At 26.1% G+C, this 27836-nt stretch overlaps 2 protein-coding genes across 2 annotated transcripts; both read right to left on the bottom strand.

Annotated features, from left to right (window-relative positions):
• Positions 1 to 1363: 1363 nt before the first annotated feature.
• On the bottom strand, positions 1364 to 5136 carry LOC101505292 (acetylornithine deacetylase). Its single transcript, XM_004511730.4, has 10 exons — positions 4639 to 5136; positions 4294 to 4538; positions 3626 to 3734; positions 2838 to 2976; positions 2678 to 2735; positions 2572 to 2589; positions 2262 to 2384; positions 1913 to 2066; positions 1748 to 1781; positions 1364 to 1661 (listed from the first exon to the last, which is right to left on the bottom strand). Exons 1-10 carry the CDS (start codon positions 4969 to 4971, stop codon positions 1558 to 1560), a joined length of 1317 nt encoding a protein of 438 aa, XP_004511787.1. The 5' UTR covers positions 4972 to 5136; the 3' UTR covers positions 1364 to 1557.
• Positions 5137 to 20285: 15149 nt separating this feature from the next.
• LOC101504981 (uncharacterized) lies at positions 20286 to 21169 on the bottom strand. The gene has a single exon (XM_004511729.4). The coding sequence runs from the start codon at positions 21090 to 21092 to the stop codon at positions 20409 to 20411; it is 684 nt and encodes a 227-aa protein (XP_004511786.1). The 5' UTR covers positions 21093 to 21169; the 3' UTR covers positions 20286 to 20408.
• Between the last annotated feature and the right edge of the window lie 6667 nt (positions 21170 to 27836).

Below are 27836 nucleotides of genomic sequence, written 5' to 3'. Positions count from 1 at the left end.
GAGAGGCAATTATCTCCACATCATACACTTTAACTTCCCACCCCCCACTTTAACTTCCCACCCCCGTTCCAAATGAAATGCCATTTCATCTCTTAAAAAAATTAACCACTCTATTATTCACCCAATTTTTCAAAACTACCAAAATTTACATTATCATTCTAAAATTTTCAAACTTTCGAAATATAAAAAAGTGAATTTTGTTGATATTTTTGAAACTTTTGATAAACACGAACGTATTTTTTCATAATATTTTGATATTTTCGAAACTTTTGATAAATCTGAAGCTTTCGAAATATATTTTTTCAGAAATGATCAAAAAATTTGAAATTTCCGAAATAGAAAATTTCAGAATTATCGAAACTTTCGAAATAGAAAATTTCAGAATTATCGAAACTTTTGAAATAGAAAATTTCAGAATTTTCAAAACTTTCGAAACTTTCGAAACTTTCGAACAAGTCAGAACTTTCGAAACTTTGGTATTCATGGAAAGTTCCAAAATATATTTTTATTAGTAATAAATAATAATAAATTTATAGTAATACATTTATAGTAATAAATTTGATATCTAATTTTGGAAGTTTCAGTAATTTAAAAAAAAAATTGAAACTTTCGAAACTTCTGAAACTTTCGAAATGGAATTACTTTAAAATTTTCAAAGTATATGTGCTTCGAAAGTTTCAAATTCATCCAAACTTTGAAAGCTTTCTGGAAAAATACACTTCAAAAATTTCATATTTATCAAAAGTTTCGAAAAATTTTGAAATATTTTATTTCGAAAGTTTTATATTTTTTCAAAGTTTCGAAATTAGTAATTTTTTCTGCATAATTACATTTCAAAGTTTGAAATTTTCGAAAGTTAAGAAATTTTTTATAATTTTCGAAAGTGGAGGGTGGACAACTGAAATGGTAAAATTTTCTATTATTTTATGCAAACTAAACAAAGGCAAAGTAGTCTTAAAAAATATTTGGGGGTGGGAGGTAAAATGGGGGTGCACAGTACAAAACCCATGTTAATTACGGTTCGACCGAGCTTCATCAAGACTATGGAAATACTTGGGCTTGCTCTCCACTCGGTATAGGCCTGTTTAGTTGTATTGGGCAGGTCTGAGATGAATACGAAATCTTATGATAGTCCAATATCTACTAGAGAAGAAATACTCACCTGAAAAAAGGTGGTGGTCAGTGAGGGTTAGCCACCAAAGAATGGTTGTCGTCGGAGGTTTGATAAAGAGAGATGAGGTGATGGAGGTGTTTGAATGAAAGAAGTGAAAGATGTGTGGGTATTGACTTGAGTATAAAAAGGGCTATTTGTGCATTAAAAATATTTTGATGGAGAAAGGGTTGAAATGTCAAAACAAAGGAGTGGAAGTAACATATCCCTACTTTTAAGCAGAAACTTATGGCTGATAAATTATTTGGTCCATCTTGTAAATGTTCAAGAAAATTCAACAACGAACTAATCATTTGCACAGTTTACTGTTACTCATATTAAATTAAACTCAACAAGACAACTTCATAGCCTAGTAGACGCTTGCATTATTAGTTCCTCTGCTATTCTCAATCTTCTAATTGAGCGACGATGCTTGCAAACACCCGGTATCCTTGGGACATGTCTGTAAAAAGACAGTACTCATTCTGGGCATGGTAAGTTGCCATCAGACCTGTGCAAAACGTGAAAGCATTGAGTAAGTACTTTTATTAACTTCCAAATTTAATATCTACAAATTTGTTCTAAGGCAGATCATACCATAGCCACAAGTCTGAACATCAAAACCTCCATCCTGTGACAGAGAAAAGAGGTTGAGTAAGAAATTAGTAATATACAAGCTTTCATGGACTGTAAGAATTAAAAGCAACAAATGATACATTCAACAGGACCAAAAACATAATTAAACCGAGAATATATCTTCACCTGAAGTTCTCGAATGAGAGGCAAACTCCCAGTAATTGAGTAAGGTTTTACATGCCCAACTATTTCCTCAGTTGCTTTGCATAATACATGAAAACCTCTAGAATTTAGATCACAAGCAACTCCCGATGTAGCCTCATCAAAAGTTAGAGTAAGGCTGTAAAAGAGAAGCAAGGGAACCATAACTAGTTACAGGAAATCTATTAAGAAAAAAGTAACTCTCGAGAGATGGAAACAAAATTATCAAGTTGTAAAATATTCGAAGGTATAACAAAACTTTTTGTAAACACTGAATTTAGAGAAACTCTTGACCGGAGCAGATTATTTTCTAAGTGTCAATAGAAAACCGCACCTCCCCCTTAAATTTGCATCAGATAGGACATATTTTGAAACTGGACCCCGAGATTCAAGCTTCTGTATATTCTCATTAATATCAGCCACATACTCTTGCAGTTTCTTCATTACATCCTTCACGCTGAACAAATTATTAGAATATTGGGTATGAAAATTCATATAAAAATCAAACTCTTACTGTCACACATTTGCTACTATCTGTACATTTTGCAATTGCAACAAACTAGTAAAATAGAAGATCAAAAGGTGAACCCAAAGCTTCCAAAAGACTAAAGATATATGACCATGCTAAAAAAGATGCAACTTACTTGTAGAATGGAGTTAACCTGCAACAAACAAACACGAGAAAGATATCTGTAATGCCACACCATTCAAAATAAATTGACTCGAGTAATTCAAAGGAGGAGAATATACCTAACATCTCCTGAAATAGTACATTCCCCTGGAATTTGGTTGATCCCACCTCCAGGATCTGCAGAAAGGAATCAAATTATGACAATTGAAGGATTTTGTTTTTCATTAAAATAATAAAGTATGAAAATAGTTACTTAAACAGTGAAACACCAAAACTCACAACTCCATTGGGTTGGTTTCATGGTTGAAGGGGTTGCAAACCCGTAAACCTGTTCCTGAGGATGAGGTGGGAAGTCCCTGTAAAATCGCAGCTGGATTTCCTTTATTGCATCCATGGCAAGTTCCAGCGGATTTATAGCCTACAAGTAACCAAATATATAAGATAATTTTACAACTACAATACCAATCAGTCAAAACAAAGCCTAAATTGTGCAGATTGAGCATCATATATTCTTCCTTAACTCATGGATACTCTCAAAATGGGACAAGTATTTACTTAATTGCTTAAGTAAACTGTCAGTATAAACAATCATATAAACATAAACATTCATATACATACACAAGTTTTACATATTAATCTAGGAAATTTGTAAAAGAGGAAACTAAAAATTTAAAACAAAATACTACCCTAAATAGATGATACTTTCCAACACTCCCCCCCTTCAAGTTGGTGCATTCATGTTGTATGCACCAAGCTTATGACAATTCAAGTGAATCTGATCACTAGAGTTGATGAACTCAAGAGCAATTTCCAGAGATAAAACTTTTCTCCTGATTAAATGACAATCTAGCTATGTTCTATTTGATACATATTAAAAGTAGATCAGAACATTACATAATAAGGTGAAAAAAGAGATTCCACTGGAAAAGGTGGAAACGAAAATGGTATACTAACAGTCCATGTGTCAAACACCACCACAGTTTACAATTAAATCATAGTGAAATGAAGACATCATTATATGAAAAATCATATTAAGATTCCAGACAATTATGTAATAGTAAACAAACCTTGTGAGCTAATCCACTATGAAAAAGTTTCCCAGTGACATGAAGTTTCCAAGGTATCATACCACCAGTGCCAACACAAGGTTGTTTATCAGCCGTGTCTATCCAAAACCTGAACAAAAAAACTGCACAAATTAAAACCTCCAAACATATTATAATTGGAATTGAAATAGCTACTATAACGAACAAAAATAAAGTTCTCCACTATAAAACACTAACACAAACACTGAACACCACTGACATGTATTGTAGACACCAGTAATAGTAATGAAAATAGGAGTAATTGAATGTAAACATGTGCATCACTATCGTGCCGAACACTAAACATCCACAAACATGCATTCACTATATGTTTGGAGCAGTACGAATTGATTATAGAGGTGTATAAAATTGATTGACATGTTTGGTTGCTCTCGTGTAGAATTGATTTAGCCTCCAAAATTGATTCTAACTTGAAGCTAGGATTTGTAGCTTTTGAGACTGAAATTTATTTTTCAACTCAAGTTTATATAAATGTATCTAAACATGAAACACTTTACATTCAAACTTTTAAGTAAAACCAATCAATTATACAAAATCAATGTTGGTCATAACATGATCAAACATGCAACAGTCGTTGCTATGCAGATTTTGCATGCAACATAGAGATTTTAAAGTAAATAATGACTTACAAAGGACCATCCTTTAGCTTACTAAGAAGACCATCTTGAACAAGTGCATCAATACCAACACCAGTAATAGAAGAATTCTCTTCATTCGCTATAAAAACAGCGACAACAGTTGATTTCAAATTTGGCTTAGTTTCACCAAGCTTCCTCATCAATTCAGTAACAAGCGCCACGTGTCCCAAACAATCAGTAGTTCCACGACCCCTTAGTTTATCACCATCGATACTCAAACTAAACGGATCAAAATCCTTCATTAACAATTTAACACACTAATTAGTAATTAATACAAATGCATGTGTTCTAAAATCAGAAAATAATAATACATAGATAGATAAAATGATTCAATACCCAATCGTTAGGGTTTGCAGTTACAACATCCATGTGGCAACCAACGAAGGAAAGGATCTTTCCGGGAACGGTACCAGGGTACTCGACAATGAGATTACCTCTACCGGGAAAATAAGTGACGTGGTTGAGAATTAAAGGACCGCCACCGGTGGTGGTGCTGAACGGTAAGAGTGAGTTTAACACGTGTTTGACTACTCTGTCTTCTTCCGGGATCAGTTCCGGTGGATTGTTTTGCACGTGTTTCGATTCACCGATTAGTTTCGAGAGAAGGGGTACAAATGAATCCCTTTCTAAGTCGCCTAATGTTTCTAACAACTTCTTCGATGTAGCCATCGGACTTAGAAACTCTTCTTCCTCCTCGGGTTCTCTTTTGCGTCTCCGATATGTAACTGTTATTTCAGATTAGCAGTTATTTTTTGTCTAAGGTTACTGTTACAGGTGATTTTTGGGTCTACGGTTTACTATTACAGGTTGGGGTTTTGTAATCTGCACCCCCTCCATTTTCCCTCCCAGCCCCAAATATTTTTAAAGACTACTTTGCCTTTGTTTAATTTGTATAAAATAATTCAAAATTTTACCATTTCAGTTTTCCACCCCTATTTTCAAAAATTATAAAAAAAATTTTAATTTTTGAAAATTTCAAACTTTCAAAATATAATTATGTATAAAAAAATTACTAATTAAGAAACTTTGAAAAAATACCAAACTTTTGAAATGAAATATTTTAGAAATTTTTGAAACTTTGGATAAATATAAAACTTTTGAAGTGTATTTTTCTAGAAAGTTTCGAAAGTTTGGATGAATTTGAAATTTTCGAAGCACATATACTTCAAAAATTTCAAACCTTCGAAGTAATTCCATTTCGAAAGTTTCAGAAGTTTCGAAACTTTCAATTTTTTTTTAAATTACTGAAACTTCCGAAAATAGATATCAAATTTATTATTATTAATTTATTACTATAAATGTATTACTATTTATTTATTACTATAAATTTATTATTATTTATTACTATTTATTACAAATAAAAATGCATTTCGGAATTTTTCATGATTACCAAAGTTTCGAAAGTTTTGAATAGCTTGAAAGTTTCAAAAATTCTGGAATTTTCTATTTCGCAAGTTTCGAAAATTTTGAAATTTTCCATTTCGGAAGTTTCACAATTTTCGAAAATTCTGAAATTTTCTATTTCGGAAGTTTCGAAAGTTTCGATAATTATGAAATTTTCTATTTAGGAAGTTTCGAAACTTTCAAATTGATCAAAAGTTTCGAATTTTTGATCAATTATGGAAAAATACATTTCGAAAGTTTCAGATTTATTAAAAGTTTCGAAAATATCAAAATATTCTAGAAAATTACGTTAGTGTTTATCAAAAGTTTCTAAAACGTCAAAAAAAATCACTTTTTTATATTTCGAAAGTTTGAAAATTTTGGAAGTTTCGAAAAATTGGGTGAATAATGGAGTAGTTAATTTTTTTAAGGGACGAAATGGTATTTTCATTTGGAATGGGGGGTGGGAAGTTAAAGTGAGGGGGTGCATGATACATTTTTCTACGTGTTGAGTTTCAGTTCAATCTCTCTTGGGCTGTAATATTGGGCCACATTGATAGTCCATTCCGACCCAAATACTGACTAGTTCTACGTATCGGGATTCTACCCTGCACCCCCACACCCAAAACTTTCACCCCAATCAACATGAAAATACAATTTTGCTCTTTTAACTATATTCAACTTTTTTTACCACTCATTTCTTAATACAGCATAACTTTCAAAAGTTTCCTATTTCGAAAATTTTCAATTATAACTCATTTTTTTATTTCAAAAGTTTCCTATTATATCTCATTTTTCCTATTTCGAAAGTTCTAAACAACTTTTGAAAATTCTGAAATTTTTTATTTCGAAAGTTTTAAAAAAATTGAAAATTTGCATTTCGTAAATTTTGGAAAATTACTATTTCGAATTGTTCGAAACTTTTGAAAATCTGAAAATATTCTATTTCGAAAGTTTTGAATTGATCAAAACTTTTGAAAATCTTGAAATTTTATGTTTCGGAACTTTAAAATTTTCGAGATTGCAATTTCTTTTTATTTCGAAAGTTAATATATTTTTTCTAAATTTTTGAAATTGGGGGTGAAAAAATGATAAGGTAAAAAATTTAAAAGTTTTATAGATGATTAAAAGGATAATATTGTATTTTCACGTTTATTAGGGGTGTTAGAGATTTAGGTGTAGAGGTGCAGGGTAGAAACCCGTCCACCTGCATTCAAAGATCTGTCTCCCTTATTCAGAGAAAGAAAGTCTCAAGATTTGACCTATTGCCCCAAATTATTAGCACATAATATTTTCTTTTTATGACCAACATGTTTAGAGATCTAAAACTTATATTAGGATAAAATATTTTTAAATATAAAATAAGATTTATTTAAATCCAAGTTTAAACTGGTATGAAGATAGATAAAGAGCCAATATATTTTTAAGGCTTAATTGCAATTTTGGTCCCCCTATTTTAGCTGAATCGCGAAAGTAGTCCCCCATTTTTGTTTCTCCCCAGTTCTGGTCCCCCAAACAGAATTTTGATCAAAAATTTAATGAAATTTCATTTTTTAAAGTCGTACTACACCATTTATAATCATAGATTCTAAGTACAATTGTTGCAAATGAGATTTTGAGGCATGATGTGACTTAAATAAATGCAAAAAAAATAAAATTTCATCAAGTTTTGGACCAAAATTCTGTTTGAGGGACCAAAACTGGGGAAAAACAAAATGGGGGGACTACTTTTGCGAATCAGCTAAAATAGGGGGACCAAAACTGCAATTAAGCCTATTTTTAAATTGAAGTTTTCTTTTTTGATTAAAAATAATATTAACTCATTTAAATTGATAAAAATTATATCGATCGAGAATAATATATTTTAAAGTAATTAAAAATATAAAAGATAAATCTACAAACAAATTCATAAGATTCATGTCAATAGCTTAAAGCGAAAAAAATATTTATAAATGTGATAAAACCTACAAATATAACAAAATTAAAATGTCAGAAATATTCATACTTCCGGAGTTGTAATGTTGCAAATGCCAAAATCATTGATTGAATATATATTAGATCAAAAATAATATGTTAATTTAAATTAAAAAATTATCACAACAAAATTAGAAATCAGAACGCCACACCAAAGAAAAAAATAAATATATGTGAAGATCACTCATTTAAATAAAATAAAATAAAAAATACTTAGAGAGATGATTTTTTTAAAAAAAATTAACTCCAAATTATCCTTTTTTATTGAAGAGATGAAAAAATAAAAGCAAATAAAGTTTTGCTAAAAGATATATCGCTAAGTTTTTACGTTCCTTAAATTGAATTTTTTTTTTAAACATTCTTTAACCTAAAGTTTTTAAAGTCTAAAATTCACCAATAAATTAGTAAGCACACTCTTTACTATGTATTTTAAAATATTTTAATTAGTTAAAATATGTATAAAATTTACTAAATTTATATGAGACTCGTATATTTTAACATAATTTATATAAATTTTAATCAATCAAATAGAGTTATTAAAAAATGTGTATTACTATCACTTTTAATTATATATATATATATATATATATATATATCGTATTAAATGAAAACCGATAGTTATTATTAGAAATGAAAACTATTAATAATAACTATTGGATTTAATCAAAACATAAGATTAAATTACTCACTAAAGATTTTTCTTTCTATTTTTAAAAACTCCTTAATGTTGTATCCAAAATATAAAACTCCTTTCAATAGTTGTGAGATAGAATTATTTAATGATTTTTTTTGTTTATATATTTTTTTGACTCAAGAATTCTAATTTTATTAAACCTTTATTTTTATTGTTTATCAAAATAAAAAACTACTTTTTAATCATCGTTTTTTATTAATAAAAATAAATATGAAAAAAAATAATATTTTAAAAAATCCCTTGAAAAATAATTTTCAAAATATATATATATAGAACTTTTAAAAAACGAATTTTGAATATCATAATTCAAACTAGTTACACCCACGGTTTTATTACAATAAACAAATTAATGAATTTATTAAAAATATTGTTTATAATAAATAATTCTAAATTAATAATGGTTAAATGAAAAAAATAAGTTATTAGATTATATAAACTCGAAATAATATTTTCAATAATTAAATTACTATGATTGAAATTTGAAATTTGTGAAATTTGAGTCAATAAAATATTACAATAATAAGGATTGAAATTTTTGAAAGTTACAATAATATTATAACAAATAATAAAAATGCAGGTTTAATAAAAATTAAATTTTTAAATCAAAAAAATATAAAAATAATATTTTTTTAAAGTATTTTTAATTCGAGTTATTATGAAAATAAAAAAAATAAATTTAAAAATATTATAGCATATAGTATCAAAAAATTATTGAGTAGAGATATAATATTTTTAGTTAATAATTTAATCTTATACATTAATTAAATTTAATAATAATTATTAATAATTTTCATTTCTCACAATAAATATATGTTCACACTTCATACGTCTCATATATATATATATATATATATATATATATATATATATATATATAACATTTATTTGAAATAACACTTTTTTTATTAAGTAACATCCATCACGAGACTCATTGTAAAACAAACAAATATAATCTATTTTCTTGTTCTAATCATCTCTTCAAAATCCATATGCCACACCCGCCCTTTAAACACACACAGGCGTGATTGATCTATCTAGTCTAGTTATAAAGAAAACACTTAATTTTAATAAATAAATAAATAAAAACATTTACTAGATAATTAGTTGGATTATTCTTTTTTCCCTAATTGTAAGTTGGATTGTATACCTTAGGCCACAACAAAAAGTTGATAGCCTCATACGATCAATTTGACTTCAAAAAAATTATAGTTTTGATTTTTCAATTTAGTAAAAAAGAAAGAGAAAATTGTAAAATATATTATTGTATTTCAATTTTCATTATCTCTCTCATTTTTTAACTTAATAGTAATCGGATTGAGAGAATATGTGTTTTTGTTTTTCTGTGTTTTTGAAAATAATGTGTTAATTGAAACAGGGGTGGCCATAAGTAGGGATTTCTAGCTCAGTTGTATAAAGTAAATAAAAAATAAAAAATATTTCAATTTTTGTTTATTATATTTGATTTTTTTATTTAAAAGATATTAAAATAATAATTACTTTTGAATACTTAGAATGTTAATATTAACCTAAAATTGTACTGAAATATTATTTATAATTTAAAATTTAAATTTTGTTGTTTTTATTTTTATTAAATTTAATTTTTAAAATTAGAATAAAACTTTTAAAAAGTTTGAATCGGTCGTAAATGGAATAGATAGAAATTGGGCATAAATGAAGAAAAAGATTAAAAAAGAAATAGAATATAATAAAAGAGAGAAAGTAAATAAGTAAAAGCGATGTGAAAATGAAAAATGAAAAATGAAAAAGAGCAAGTGGAAATGTCATATTCGGAATCTGGGGAAGCAAAGTATGTAATATGTATGTATGGGGAAGTGTCACTATTAAGAACTGTCAATTGTTTAGAAGGAAGGGAAAGGAAAAGAGAGAGAAAGAGAAAGAGATGAGAGGGTTCCATCCATGCAGATAAGGATAAGAGAAAGGTAATCATTACTGATTCTTAATTGGAGCCCACACACTGACCACGACTACACCTCAATCCCACTTCCCACACCTTCTCACTTTTCACAAATACCCTTCTTTTATTTTTATTTTATATTTTCAAATTTTAAATCATTTAATATTAATTGTTCTAATTCTCATGTCATTAATTAAAATTGCATGATCACATAGCTGAGATTTTCTTGAAGAGAGGTTACATGATCGAATTTTGTTGGTGGATATTAATCTTGTTTTTTCTTTTGTTTCATACATTAAAATGCCTCATTTTAATATGTGTTTTGGACTTCATAAAATATATTATGAAAGAAAAATATTTAGTGTCACATTAGGAATTTAGGATCCATCACAAATAATTATGTTTAGTTTTTGTTTAGTTAAAAATAATATTCATTCATTTAAATTAAATAAAAATTATAATGATAAAAATATCATAATTTTAAATTGTTAAAACTGAAAATAATGAATTAGTGAATAAATTCTCAACATCCAAGTTAATAACGTAAAACGATAAAATGTGTATAAATATAATAATTTTTATAAAAATAATTAATCTAAAATGTCCAAAATATCTATGTATCTGAAATTGTAACGCTCATAATGTCAAAATCATTGATTGAAATTGTACTTTTATTATGCGCTTAATAAATTGCAAAAGCATTGATTGATTTTATACTTGATTAAAGTTGATTTGTCAATTTGAACAAAAAAAAACATTACAAAAAGACAGAAAAATAAAATGTTGCACCAACACAAATAAATACAACACCGCACAAATAAGATGAAATAGAAAATAAAAAAATAAAAAATAAACATGTGTAGAAATAATTTGTTTAAATAAAAAAACAATAAACAATTAAAATAGATAATTTGAAAGAAAAAATAGATTCTAATTATATATCTAGTAAAAAATGAGAAGATAATAGGGGGTATGGCACTAGGTTAACATTGACACCTTTATTCATGGTGGTTTTTTTGCCAAATTTAGAAATAAACAAATTTTGCAATTTCATTGACACCATAGCGTATGCTCTGCGAAATTGAGAACAAAATTTCATGTTATGTAGTACTGTAATCGTTCCACAATAATCGATTTAAAAAAAGTATCACAGCATAATTGAAATATTTAAGAAAAATAATAAGATTTTATTCAATAAATTTTATAATTATTGGTTGACTCTCATTTATTTTAATACTTTATATATAAAGAGTATAAACAGTTAAAAGATAATTAATGTTATCCTGAAAGTAACTGTTATTTTAAGATATGTGTTTCTTTTTAAGTAAAAATTACTATGAGATATAGGAGTATTTTTTTTATTACACAATTTAATTAATATTAAATACATTAAAAATGGTATCTTTTAATTTATATTTATGATATTAATAATAATAAATAAAAACATAAATATTTAATTAATAAATTAAATTTATATATATTATGAAAAAATTATATAATTAATTAATGACAAGTATTAAATTATTATATGAATCTGGTGACAGTAAAAAATAATTTAGAGGCGATATGTGTATAAAGGCATTTATGTTTAGAAGCAGAAGCATTAATGTTGTAGCTATGGTATAGTATATATGTAGGTTTATGTTATTGAGAAGCATTCGACAAACCACAAACCACAAGCAGGGCGACATGTGAATGCAAAGGCGCACACACGGAGATGTAAATATGTACAGGACACTGAATTCATGGTTGTGAGTTTTCTGAACATCCATATCAGTTACAGAAAGAGAGAGAAATTATGAGCAGTGTTCAGAATCTGCTACCATTTCTTCCGTCCTATGACCTTTTTTTTTATAAAAAAATGTTTTAAAATGAATGAAATTTTTAATTATATATTTTAATTAATATTATTTTGAATTTTAAATGTTGTAACTACCACATTATTTAAACCATTCATATAAAGATGGTTTAAGATTTTCTCACATATATTAAAATTAATTAAAAAAAATTATTTTATCAAATTATATATTATAATAAAAAATATTAAAATTATTTGACCATTTACAATTATTTTTTTAATTATTTTTATTAAAAACTAATGCATTATCAAGTACATAATATAAAAAATGTATCCCCCTGTTACTATAATATATAAGAGAGTTATTGAAATATCTTTTAATTATATATAAAACAAATTACGATTTTTAAAATATATTTATTATTTAAATTATTTGTTAATAATATTAAAAATAAAAAACATTTAATTTGAACATAAAAATAATTTAAACCATAAAAACATTACAACTTTTAAATTGTAATTTTTTCTTACGACTTTTAAATCTTAATTTTTTCTTATATATAACTAGAAGATATTTCAATAATTCTCTCATATATTATAGTAATGGAGGGAGAAAAATTTTATACTACATCTTTACTATATCGATAATGTATTAATTTATAATAAAAACAATTAAAAATAATGATTTCTTTTTTATTAATATATTTTTAATATATATAAAACAATTAGATATCTTAGTTATTACAAAAGGAGTACAGTATGACATATTTTAGAGAAAAAATCTAAATATAAATAATTTAAAATTTAAAATTTATTAATGACTTATTTTAAAAAATATACATTTAATTTATCATTGATAAGTGGAATTAATTATTTAACAAAAAATGTAATCTCTTATTTTTTATAATATCAAAAGTTGTAAGAATAAATATGTAAATGTTATATTTTTTAGTACATTTATTCAAAAAGTTACTTTGTATGCTACTTAAAGTATTTTATTATGATTGTTATTGAAACAATTTATAAGAATAAATAACATTTTTTATAAATGAAATCTAATTCTCTAATAGTAAATTTAACTTTCAAAAATTATAATTTTGTTGCTTAATCTATTAAAAATAGATGGTTTTATTATATTGAGATAATTAAAAAAATATTTATAATTAAAAAGTACTTTTAAATTTTATTGAAATGTAATAAAAAACAGAGAGGGTACGTGTTTACTCTCATATAGACTCTTGAATGTATTCCTAGAACATTCTCAAAATTTTATATTATTATTTTAAGTCGGTTATGACATTGATAGTCGAGACAAAATAGATTGATTAGCGACAAATATTTCTATTCATCTGTATATATATTCATGAATTTTGCCTCAAATATGTGTAAAATTTAAAGATGAATTTAAAATGATTAATAAACATATAATCTTTTACTTTTTTTTTTAATATCAATTTCATCTTAAATTAGTGCAAAATTTTCTAGACAAATTTGAAACAAAATACATACATTAATTTATTTTAAAATTTTCTACAAGATATCAAATTGCAGTATTCTTCCTCAAATTTGTTGCTTAATTTAAGAATAGTAATTAAACATATTTCCCCAATTTATGATAACTAGACTAGAAGAGGGGACCAGTGAGTGAAGGACAGAACACATAGAGCCTAGAGGAAGATGATGAGTATGGTGCCAAATGAGAGTTGAGGTAGTCATGCAGAGTGCCCATAAATTTATGTGCTACTCTTAGCTGGCTATTCTGTTCCTATGCATTTCATGGGGTCCGCGACAGGGTAACGTTAATTACAATTTATTATTCTCATTGTCTAAAGTCTCATATTTTCACTTGAATGAATATTTAACCATGTTAGTCATTATTATGTTAATAATAATAAGAACTAAAGTTGTTTTAAAAATAAAAGTAAAATCTAATTAGAGTTATTATATATATATACATAAATTATGTTTGAAGTTAATCTATTTTTATTTATTAAAATAATGAAATTAAAAAATGAGAATGGAGTAAATTAAGAAGTGGCAGTAGTGGTCCCCTGTTGAATATATTATGATCTCTCGAGTAAAGAAGTAGCACTGAAGACCGATCATAAACTACTATTGTTTTTAACAGAGATATAGTATCTGCGTCTTAAAAGTACCAACGATAAAAGTTCTACTTACACTCTGATTCAATACTGATTATTAAAGAGTGGTCTCCTTTGTTGCACAAGAACAGTTAATTTTGTTTTATTTGCAAAGTTATCAAGTGACTGCATATTATTATTATCTTTCTATTCACGCTGAATTCTATATAATTACAATATTCTAATTTTTAAATAATGCAGTGGCATCGTACTTCTAAATAGGTGAAAATGGAGTTTTAACCTCCTATTTTAGGAATTATGAAATCCAAAATTTTAGTTTCTTTTTTCTCTCTGCAATTTTAATTTAGTGGTTTGACAAGTATTTTAGATATGTGTATTTAACAATGTAAAAAATCACAGTGAGATAAATTTTAAATTAAATAATATTGCTTTAATAATTTTAAAATAAAATAATATATTTGTAAAAAAATCTTTTTTACATTAAAAATATCTGAAAACTAAAACAAAAATCATTTGTTTATTTAAAAATATCTGGAAATAAAAAAAAAGATACAATATTTTTTTTTACTTTAAAAAAAGAAAAGTAAACAATTTCTTTTAACAAAATATAGGTAATATAATTTTTTTTAAGATATCTTTAAAGTAAATGAAAATAAAATTTTTAAAAAATTATTTCCTTTTTAATTTTCAAAAAATTTGTAGTAAAAAAGTACTTTTACAAAAAATTATTTATTTATTTTAAATTATTAAAGTTGCATTATTTAATTTAAATTTTATATCACTTATAATTTTTTAAATCAGCATATACACATCACTCAAATGACCGTCAAATCGTCAAAATAGTTAATTTTGACATAAAAATTGTAACTTAAAAAATAAATTGTAGTTAATTGTTGTATAAGTATCAAAATAGAAATAAGAGTTTTTTTTTCTCTCCTCTATGCTTTTTTTAGAATTCCTTAATTTTTATTTGGATATAGTCAATTCAAAAGTGTATTTGAACACAAGAGATAGGAAAAGAAATTACCTAAAAATTATTAACAATTTGAAGGCTTCAAATCAATTAAGAGCATTGCCATTACAAACACTCTGGAGGCTTTTAATCATTTACAAGCATTGCCATTAACACACTTTAATTAGACTCGGTTAAATTTTAACTAATTAAAGAGTGAATTTTGAAAAGAATATCTCACTAGCATAATTCATTAGTTCCTCTTATCTATATTATAAAAAATACTAATTTATACTTATTAAAAAATTTACTTCAATGCAATTAATTTTATTGATCTCTTAAAAAATAGAAATGCATTCTGCAACCTCTAAATTGTATGTCATGGAAACTAGTTCCATACGAATAAAAGAGTTAGGAAAAAATAAACTTATATATTAATTAAAAGGTAATTTACGATATAGTACACATATGAGTAATATGTAGTACATTTCACTTGATGAGCATTGAACATGTGTTGTTACATAGTGAAATTAAAATTGAGTAGGATATTTTGATTAGGAAGAAAAATTGAATAAAATTTGCAATGAAGAAGAAATCTACGCATGAATTGAACAAAGATTGCACAGCAGTACTATAGGTAGGAAAGACACAAGCACATGTACCACGGGTCCCCTGATTGGTTGTAGTTTCCTGACACTCATTTAATTAAATTTTAATTAATTAATGAGGCCATAATGTTATGAGTGAAAATAATTAATTAAGAGAATGCAAAAGTAGTACTACAAAGAAAGATTCAGGTAGGTAGGTAGGGGACAAATATAAATTAGTAGTTACTTTTTAGGAAGGGGTATGCATATATAGGGCATATAGGCTATTTGGGCAATTAATTAGATGAAAAAAGATGTTGATTAATAATAGTAATTGTATTATATGGCATATGCTACTACTTCTACTTGTTCTTTACGCATTCTACTAATTCTGCCTCTGCTCTACCTGCATGCTTCCTTAAGCCGATATTTTACCGTCATCGCAGAGGACTACCAAACAAATATACAACACTTTTTTTTTTTTTTTATTTATTAATTATGTAACCTTAGAAAATTAAGACACACACATTTACCAACCAACTGCACAATGTTAACGCCAAAGATAGAAACCCCCATATAATTTGTGGATATGTCGTATTTTCGTGGTAATTGAGGACATTTCAGTGTTGTTGGATTACACAATGGTTTGGACATTTGTGTTTGGTTGTTGGAGGGAAACATAAGGAATTGTACATGATTTTAAACGGTCCTTTTGAGTGATAGTTATGTTGTAAATTTTTACATATAATAAAAAAAATACGAGTAATTCTAATTTTAAAATCTACAATATTATAACTGTAATTGCAATTCTATACCTTAATTTAAAACCATAATATTGAGATAAATGACTTAATTTACACAAAGTAATTTTTTATATATCAAATTTTGATATTAAATTATTTAGATTATTATATTTTTTAAATGTAGGTAAGTCAAAGGGAATAGAGAGTAGGAGATAGAAATATATAAAAATAAAAATATATATTACGTATTTTGTCTCTATTTTTTTACGATTAAATAATGCAATTAGTTAATATAATTAAAGAGATAAATAAAATAGAATATATTCATTTTCTATTTCATTGACCGATCAATCATCAAGTATCCAGAATCTAGATTTAATTATACTTTATGTTATATATTTAATACATTACAATAATAATTTTAAAGATAATTTTAATAAAAATTAAATATATTTATTTAATAATTGTGATTGAATAATAATATTTACAATAATATATAAATTAAATAATAATAATAATAACGGCAATGGAATAAGTCATTGATCTTGTTAAGGAAGATAATTTAATTGGAACATCGATTATCACAACTATCTGAGGACTCGGTGGATTGAAAGTACTTTCAATTTATATGCAAAAAATTAGATTATAAGATAAATGGAGGCGTTGAATAAGTGAATGTTTTGAACATGGCGACAATATTTGTCAGGATTAATGAAAGTCCAACAAAAAAGTTTGAGATGGGGAGGGACTTTAGGCAGTGAGAATCCTTTTTTCCTTTATGATTAATTCTTTTTCAAATTTTTACAGCCTATTTTTTATTCAAGATTAATTATAACTCTAAATTTTCAATTAAGGAGGATCAATATCAATTGCATTGTAGCTGTCGTTTGCCAAACATTTTTTTTGACAACGTAGAGTGTCTTAAATTTGGCCTTAATTAATTATAATCACTTGGCTATAGAGATGAAGTTAGGAATTAACCGTAAGATATCAAATATAAAAGTATATTAATGAGAAAATCTTTTACTGACAATTTTTTTTCTCTAAAATAATTCTTATAATTAGAGAGAGAAATAGTACATAAAAACCCCGAATGCAATAAACTATTTCATAGATGAATGTTGTTAGAAAAGTGTGTGTACTGTGAACACATCTTATATTTTTTTCTGTGGTGATCATTTCAGTAAACTCTTGTATAAATTAGCATTAATATGGATCCAAAATTTTCTGGCTGATCAATGTGTTATACTTTGGCCTCCATAATTTCCAAAGCTATATTTGAACACAATTAACATAGCTTTGAAAGCCTACGAAGTTATTAAGGAGGGTATACGTTTAACATGTGCAAATCATCCTTGGTACAACAATACTCCAAATATAGATCATCATCAATGATGATGCATGAGTACGATACCTATGGGTATAAAATAAGATATTTTATAAAAATTTCAAGGTACGGATACATCAATAAAAAATATAACTTTTTTATAATTTAATTAAAAAATTAAATTATTTAATTTATAATATAAATTCACAATAAAAATTCAAACAATCATAAATTGTACTTACTTATACTAATAAATTGACTCAAATATGCATAAATAATAATATATTAATATATTAAAAAATCATCAGTTTCATTCGTAATAAAATAATATAAAATTCTCTATATGAATATTTTACTATTTTAATTATTCTCAAATATTTGTCATATGCAATTCTACACTAATTTTTTTTTTCAAAAATAACTCTACACTAAATGTTAATGACTTTTCTACTATCTATAAGATATTTTTTTTGGTTTTTTTAGGAGTCCCGTTTCAAATTTTTAACAGTATTAGTTTTTTTAACTAAAAATACACTACTTATATATTAGTTATACAACTCCATTCCAAATTATAAGTCAATATATATATATATATATATATATATATATATATATATATATATATATATATATATATTAAGTCATTTAATATTAATATCAATGAAAAATTAATATTATTTTTTAGATTTAAATATATTTTTAGATCTTGCAATTATAATCTTTTTTAATTTTAGTCTTCGGAAGTTTTTTTCTTTGTTTTATATCTCTCCAAATATAATTTTATTTTAAAATAGTTTTTCTATCAAACTTCTATTACAAAAACTGTAATGTCGTTAAACTAATTTTGCCACTCCCTCTTTCCAAACTCTTCAACTTTAACCAAAACTTCACTTATCACTATAACTGCACCACTTTCCACCAAATTGACTATCTCAACAACAACCTTATTTTTCTGTTCTCTCACATATGGAGTATTGGGTCTTTTTCCAATCAAATCCAATAAAGATTTAGTTTCTTTCAATAGATCATTGTTGGAAACACCCAAAACTCTTTCCTTTCGGTTAGTATAACGGTGTCGTTTCACATAGAAAAAAAAGTGTTCCAAAACTAAAAGGTTTTCGATATATTGCACAAACCACCAAACCAAAAGGAGAGTTTCCAAGAAATGAGACTTATTTTATCGACGAAGTTTTAGAGGTTAAGGTAGTTTCGGATGTTGTGTAAGGATAAACGGAGAGCTGGAGGATGAATGTGTCATTTACATATGGTTTAATGGTGTTATAGTTCTTATAACGGAAGTTGCATGAAACAACTATTTTAAAATAAAATTATATTTGTAGAGATATAAACCAAACAAAAAATAGTTATGAAAACCAAACAAAAAATATTATAATTGCAAGTATCAAATACAAATTAAACTTATTTTCTGTTATACTCTTTAATATTTATTACTCTCTTTGCAAATTCTCTTAATTATTTTTTTCATACCCTATTGAAGGATAATTTTATAAAGTAACACATAATTTCACTTATACACAAAAATTACTATATTTCTTAATGTGTGTGTATCTATCGGTGACTTATAATTTGGAACAAAAGGAGTACCAAAATAATTATAATTATTGTATTTTTTTTTTCTTCCAGTAAGGCTATAAATACCATAACGGAAAAAAAAAATTACTATCATCTCATGAATGATATAAACCTAAAAAAAATAACATCAAAGTTAACAAATTAATTAATCGACGCAAATATCAAAGAAGTTTGAGAATAAAACTATTTACATAACCTGCTAACAACTAACAATTTCCTTAAAAAAAAAAAGTTTTTATGAAGACAAAGTTTGCCATTTCCACAGCAACACATAAACCAAAATAGGAAACATTAAACAGAATCTCTGAAAGAGAAAAATAGTAAACCAAAATAAGAAACAGTAAACTGAAAAAAAAGTGGCATATTTGTAGTTACATGTAAAAAAGGGTGTGAACAGTGAAGATTATATTACTTCATTTGTTTATTTAGGAGAAAAAAGTTTGAAAATAATCCCCACGGAAATGTATGCCCAGAAACATACTTACACAACACTAATACAGAAAATGACACTTCACTGCAACCTTTTTCAGTCTCTTATTCAAAACCCTAATCTTTTTCCATCATTAATTAAATTAATTCCAACTTACAATTTTCTTTTTTCTTTTAAAATTTTACTTGTGGATCCTCTCCTCTCCTCTCCCTATCTTCCTTTTCCATTCCCTCCCATGTGGACCTTCATAATCACAAAACAATCACACTATATATGATATAATCAATATCAAATTAATTAACTAAAGAAATGATAAATTATTTATTTTAAACCCCCCAAACTATTTCCAAACCCAAAAGTAAAACCTATCAATTTTAACTATGTAAAAGCTGGACATGGTGTCTCAATCATCAACAAAATTACAATAAATTTTCTTCTTCACACACTTCAAAAGAGAGAGAACAATTTAATATAAGAGAGCTTAATTGTTGGAATTTTGAATTTAATTAATTTTCATCACACACAAAAATTAATTAATTAACCAACATAATAAATATATGATTCAAATATAAATATCCATCTATAAATATAAATATAAATATAAATATCTATGCTGGCTTATGCCCCAAGCGGAGCTCAAGATCAAGCTCTTCAATTTCATCATGACCATTATTATCATCAATGGAGGTGGAAGAACCATGTTGTTGTTGTTGTTGTTCCACTTTGGTAGAGTAAGATGGAGAGAGAGTTTGCATTTGCATCATCAAATTGTTTGGTGGATAAGATGAAGAAGATATAGAAAGAAGAGTAGAAGGAGATTCACCATTATTACTATTATTATTAGGGTTTGGTAAATGGTAAAGAAAACACAATCCACCATTTGCAACAAGGTTTTGAGGTGGGATATTTATGAAAGGTGAAGAAGGAAGAGAAGGTGGGTGGTGGTGGTGGTTTTGGTGGAGACGAGCACGGTCACGGCGGTGGACGTTCATGTGACCGCCGAGGGCTTGAGCTGACCGGAACTCTCTTCTACAAAAAGTACAAGTGTAAGACCTTGGTGGCCATGTAGTGTTCATGATGTTCCTTGTGTCTTCAGCAAAAGCTCTTACCTCCCATGAATCATCATCTTCTTCTTCATGTTCTTGTTCTTCTTTAGGGTTCCACATCCAAGTTGATGAGGCGGTGGTGGAGTTAGGGTTTTGTTTTGTTTTGTTTTTGTGGTGTTTTTGGGATTGTGATTTTGATGAATTTTGGATCTGAGTCATGGAAACAAACCCAATATCTGCAGCCATGGTACTATGTCACTGACATTTAAGATAGAAAGATAGATAGATATTGGTGATGGGGATGAAATTCAAGATAAATATATTATATATAGTTAAATATATATATATATATATATATATATAGGAGATTGTTTTAATTAATTAATGAAAGGGAGTCAAGACAAAGTGAAGCCTTAAAACAACAAATTGAATGTATCTCCATTAATAAATTTTTTGAGGTATGCTAGTTGGAATATAGTGACATTGACACTAAATATTATAGTACTAATAATGGTCAAAATAACTATATTAATTAAATAATAATAATAATAGTAGGTTATAATTAATTAATTATTAGCCAATATACAACTAGCTAGCTTAGTATAGACAAATTTATTTCCTTTGGCATCTACGCCAATATATCAGCTGGTACAGCAATTGTTTTTAATTAGTTGAATATATTCTATATTTTGGAGTAAAGGCAAAAAGGGTTTGGCTTTTAATTTGACACTCAAATTTGGTTTATGATAGTGTGGCGCGTGCTTCTAGAGGCTTTTAAACTTGATTCAAGTTGTTATATTACATTGTTTTTTTATGAGTAATACACATATATTAGCTTTCTATTTGTATGTTTTTTATATTTTACCTAAAATACCCCTTGATTCTTTACTTTTAAAAAATAACATAATATAAAACCCTCCAATTTAAAAATAAACCACCTTAAGTGATTATCTTTATTGGAGCATATATTAAGCTTGGGTAGTTTCCTATCTCGCCTTGAAATATTATCCTATTAATTTTGCAATAGCTATATGAACCAAATAACAACACTAAATAAAGTGTCTAACCTTTTTTCTTGATTAATCCTTTTAATACTCAACTTAATAATAATATACAATACATTATGAGTATGACAGGTATTCGTATACTTTTTAACTCATTAAATGATATTGTAACGCATCAATGAACCAATATATAAAATATTTTTCTCACTTAATATTTTTATACTAATAATATGACAATTTAATAGTGTTAATTTTGTTGTTGTTAAAAATGATATAATATGTATTATAAAAAATTTATATATGTTAGTATTTAAGAACCACGGCACTCTTCTATTAGTTTGTTTATGACGAGATAGTTTTTTTTCTTTGGATCTAGCTTTTTAAATTGAACTTATTTAAAATATAAATTAAACTAAGATATATTTGATACTAAATCAATAGTTAATTTATATACAATATGTGTTTTTACATAATAAAAACATATAAAAATGGGATATTTTAATTAAAAAAATATTGGTTATAATATGTGCTAGGGTATCAATAATTAATTTTTCATTAACAATTGAGATAACTTAGCGTTTGAATAAATGATCGAAAGCTCAGTTTTCATAATTCAAAAAATTTATTTTGAGTACCTTTCAAAACAAATATCTTAGTATTGAATAAATATTTGTAGTCCATATGCATGTGTGATTTTTTTTGGTGTTGTAGTCTTTTTTTTTTTTTTGCTTCAAAGAGAACAATTTTTTTGGTTAAAGAAAGTATCCGAGGGAAAGTAATACAATAGTATATATATTTATGTGTATGCGACCAAACAAACAAAAAAATAAATTAAGAATATTGAATCGCTAAAAGAAAAAAAGAACAATAAATGAAAAAGTACTAAAATATAGTAAGGGACTAGCTAATTTTTATTCAGGAAAAAAAAAACTATGGACTATATGTGTAAATTATGATAATGTCTTTTCAAAATCAACTACTAAAAAACTTAAATTATTCAAAAAAAAAAAAAAAAAAAAAAAAGTGTATTAAGTTAGAATTTATTAAATGTCAATCTTGTTGAAGTTACACCAACAATTTTAAATAATAATGATAATTTGCACTTGTTATTTTGTAGGTGTTGTCCATGATCAATACAATGGAAAAAACTTAAATTAGCAACATAAACTAGTGAAAAGATAACGGAATTCTTATGTAATCTCCCCTCCACATCACAAGATATAGTGATTGATTTGGAGATATTTTTTAGTTTTCTCTCTCTGTAATTCCTTTGCTAATTCAAGAAAGAAGTTCTATGTATGCCGCCACGGCCTTTGCAGCTGGGTCACACAAAATAAGCAGTTGTCAATTTGTCCTACTCACTTCCCATAAAATAAAAATATTTGTATGTCTTTTATGACAAGTGACTAAGTAAATTCGTCTTTAAAATTATAAATATTATATAAAATTAATTTTTAAATTTATATATTTAAAATTAATAAATAATAATACAAATAATTTATATTTAAATTTTTAACGTTAATGTTATTTTACATTAATGTTATATCAATATGAATTAATAAAATTAAAATTTTTAATAAATGAATTTGATATTATAAATACAATTATTTACATTATAAAAAAATAATATTAGTATAAAATGAACGTAGACTTATTAAAATAAAGTGTGATGTGTGGAAATGTGTGTTATTTATATTTATCCTCCATAGTGTATTAACTAAGCTACATAAGCATTAGTATATGGTGAGAGAATGGTAAAGCTATAGGTAGCTCTCAAATGCTCTTTTCTGTTAGTTTGTTGTTGTCAGTACTCATAGCTAGCCCCCCTGCAGCAGAGGCAAATATATAAAACTCAATACGCGCATTCAAATTCAAATTAACCCGTTGGACATTTTCATCTCACTTTATTATATAGGACAAATTAATTAACGAAAAATAGCTACCTCTTCTAGCTTTCTTCGCCTACGAACAAACCAAGAAATTCACGCACACAATCTTCTTGTATCATTCATTGTTTACGTCGTCCTCCAACTACTACATGCCACCAAATTCACACACAGGGGAATTGCTCATACCTAGCTTCTTGCCACTTCATTAATTAATACAACTACTTTACTTGCGGACTCAATATGTTAACCTTGTTCTATTTTTTTATTAAACTATTAATTCGATATAACTTCAAATTACGTTCAATTCATTATTTCATTGTCTCGAGTCTACTGATACATTTAAAACATATACTTCTTCCGTCTTTAATTATAAGTACAAGAATAAAATTAAAAGTATTCGGATTGGATTAAATTAAATTTACATATGTTGAGAATAAAATTGGAACCAAATCAAACTAATAAATAATGAATTGGTGTGAGCTAGATTATAGAATAATCAAGCACGGAGCTTGACCAAATATTATCGTGGGGCCAACGTAAAACATTTACTTATAAAGAAGAGAGTACAAAAATAAATGTAAACACCTGATGAAAAAAGAAACGAGTAAAAGAGAGAAAGATTCACTAGAATAAAATATTAGAACAAAATGTATATATTTGGTTACTATATACATGCATTCTTTAAACATACTTTTATTTACGTCTGTGACCAAAGTTTAACACTTATCTCAATAATTAAGATAGATTATGAACAAATCTAATAGTAACAAATTGATCAATGTGTGATAACAAAATACTAGTATTAATGAATCTATCCAGCCCTAGCGCAGAGAGAGGCGTCAGAGGGAATTTGATGGCAATATTTGAATTATTTTGTTCTACTTTTGTTGAAAGAGTGAAGATAAACAGGTCAATAAGGTAGGCCCGACTCTGAAGCCCTTTTTGAAGTGAGAGCTGCCTGGACAGCCAACCCAGCCCAATTTTATTGCAAAAGAAACAAAGATGAATCGACTGCTTAAAATGTGAGGCCCAATTACAAGACCCTTTTTCTTTTGTAAGGGTACACTACGGGAGAAAATAACTTAAGGGGGGTATGGATATATGTGTGAGTGTGAATAATAAACTCTAGTCTTTTATTTTTCCCAATGTAACCCAAAAGACTAAAGTCGCGGTTGATTGATATTTTCTTTACTTTTTAAATTGGGAAATTTTACCTGTACCCTCCATATTAGAATTCTACTCCATAAATATGATAAATTGACATATTTGGCTTTATATAAATATTATTATTTTTATCTGTAAATATTATTTAAATTTTCTGGTACGTAAGTGAATATTAACTTTTTTTTCTATTTTACAAGAATACGTTTTTCAAGCTTTCCATTATATAATTTATACTCCAAAAAACTTTTTTTATATATTTTTGTCTGTACCTTCAAACTAATTTGAAGTTTTTCAGAACTATTGAAAAACTTATTTGAAGATTTGCGGAACTACCAAATTTTTTTTTTCAAGATTTTCAAAACACACCTCGTAACCGAAAAACTTAAAAAATAGTTTTCAGTAATTATTGAAAAACTTGAAATCACAAATCTCCGATATGCACCTTTTCAATCTTCTGTATCAAAAATCTTATAAAAAAATTTCCTATAGTTTTCAGATAACTTGGATTGATTGGTCCGAAAATCTTTAAATAGTAAAAAAAACAAAGTGAATTTGAGTATGTAAAATAGTAAAAAAATTGACATTTTAAAAATATTGTGGAGTATAGGTATAAGAGTGGGGATATATACATGGTAAAATTTTATCTACATCCCTCTCTAATTTAAACATCGAATTTGAGACAGCGAGTGACAGCGTATACTTCTCTATCATTCATTCAAATTTTTTATTTAAAAAATATATTTATATTCATTCATTTAAATTAAAATTTTTACAAAAAAATATAAATTGATCGAAAACAATACAAATATATAACTGTTAAAAATGGAAAATATAATTTATGTGAACAAGCTCACAACATCTATGTTAATAGTATAAAATGGCAAAATGGTTACAGATCTGACAAAATTAAAGCAATGGAAATACCTATGTCTCTAGATCAGCAACGTTAATGACGTTAAGTCATTAATTTAATTATCAACATTTAATCAAATATGTTAATCTGAATGAAATAGACATTATTATAAGACAAGAAAATAAAAAAACACCGCATCAAGTTAGTGAACAAAACTGTTTTGCATGTAATCGACTACATTTTAAAAAAAATACAAAATAAAATTAGATTAGTATAAAAATCACTTATTTTAATTAAAAGATAGAAGAAAATACCAAAAATGAATAATTTCAACAAAAAAAAATAAAAAAACTCTAAATCACATTATCTAAGATGATGAATAAACTAGAGAGGAAAAGGTTTTGTCCGGGCTGATAAAAGGAAATATTATTCTTTGCTAATTTATTTACTATCTTATATATATATATATATATATATATATATATATATATAATTGTAATACAAAATTTCAACAGTAAGTCACAAAAACACTGTACGCAAAGTCAAAAAACAAATAGACATTATATTTGAAGCCCAATTATGATGTTTGAACATCAATTCCCTTTTCAAATGTAGCCTTTAGATAATATAAAAAAAATGGAGAATTTTGTTTTCCTAGGGGAGAAATTAAAATTATTGACATTTGATTAGGTGTCATGCTATTTGTGTTCCTTTCATGTGTAAAACTCAAATTTTGAAAGGAAAAAAGTTAATGAAGCATATAGATAGCCTAAAAACACGTCTTGACAATATTGTTGAGCTTACATTTCAAGCATGTGATAATTGTTAGTGTTGATATCTAAAATAATTTATATAAAAAAAAATTGTAAATCAATCCAAATAAAAAAGAAAAATTATATAAAATCTAATATTATTGGATATATATTTGATCTTATTGTGAAATTATTTGGATCAAATTGAGTTTCAAATTCTTTATTTTTTTTTAAATTGAACCAAATCATATATATAAAATTTAATTTTTTTTTTAAGTATGAGATATTGTATGAATATATTGTTTTTTAATTTTAATTGTAATTTTTTATTAGAAAATATACAATCTTGTGGACAACTTGATTTGCTTCAAACCAGCAAGTTAAGAAGAGTTGTGAAACAACCCATAACAATATAATTCAAAGAATTAGTAGTGTATAAAATAAGTTGAGAATATACTTGAGTTTAATTATTTGATTCAAGACGTATAAAAGATTTGTGGTTTGTCTTCTAGGAAAATGATTGAAATATTCTTCTATGTTAGGATAATATCCATGTACCGCTAATTTGGAAGATTAGTATCTTAAAAGAGATAAAAACAAACTATACAGTCCCATAGTTTTCCACTCATAATTTTCCACAATATTGTGATATAAGTATTGAATAAAAGTTAAAGATTTTTAACCAATCAATTTTTTTTACAAGGATGCTGTCTCTTTTTCTTTCACAAATATCTTTCAGTAAAATTTTTCTTATAAGATTTTATTAAGACATACATATTGTTAATGAGCATCCAAGTGAAAGTGTTATAAATATTTAATAGAAGTTTATACTCTAAAACTTTTCATAGTTTCAAGGATTCACTTAATTGTACCTTTCATGAGTAAAAGACCATCACCAAAGTTATTGCTCTTTATTCATTCATGTTTGTTGGTCATACATAATGTTAAATCCTTAATATCATTAATATGCTTGTAAGTTACTATACATGTAAATCTCTATCTTGTAGGAGTATATTTTAGAACACATTGCTTTAGTTTTAATTAATTTCATACCAAATTCGTCATTTGTAGGGACCAGTTAAGCCTATAGTAAAACATATGCCACACACAAGAGTCATTTTTTCATTTATCTATTCTATTTTTCTTTCACACCTCCCACAAGGTATAAGAGTGTCATTTTTCATAACCGACTAATCCACCAAAGGTTGAAAATTTGACCAAACAGCTACACCCAGAGCCATGAATAATTGATTTTACTCTTTAGACTAGTTTTCAACAAAATGGAAAAGAAAATCCTAAATTAAAAAAAAAAAAAAAAAAAAAAAGGT

Source organism: Cicer arietinum, chromosome 8 (genome assembly GCF_000331145.2).
Source record: "Cicer arietinum cultivar CDC Frontier isolate Library 1 chromosome 8, Cicar.CDCFrontier_v2.0, whole genome shotgun sequence".
Lineage (NCBI taxonomy): Eukaryota > Viridiplantae > Streptophyta > Magnoliopsida > Fabales > Fabaceae > Cicer > Cicer arietinum.
This window is presented reverse-complemented; position numbering and strand designations above follow the sequence as displayed.

What these genes read in the sequence shown, in the direction of transcription:
- LOC101505292 (XM_004511730.4), bottom strand. Translation starts at nt 4,971, where the DNA reads ATGGCTACATCGAAGAAGTTGTTAGAAACATTAGGCGACTTAGAAAGG. An exon ending in CTGCAAACCCTAACGATTGG is followed by an intron (nt 4,539 to 4,638) that starts GTATTGAATCAT and finishes TTGTTAATGAAG; the next exon opens with GATTTTGATCCGTTTAGTTT. An exon ending in AAGCTAAAGGATGGTCCTTT is followed by an intron (nt 3,735 to 4,293) that starts GTAAGTCATTAT and finishes TTTTTTGTTCAG; the next exon opens with GTTTTGGATAGACACGGCTG.
- LOC101504981 (XM_004511729.4), bottom strand. Translation starts at nt 21,092, where the DNA reads ATGGCTGCAGATATTGGGTTTGTTTCCATGACTCAGATCCAAAATTCA.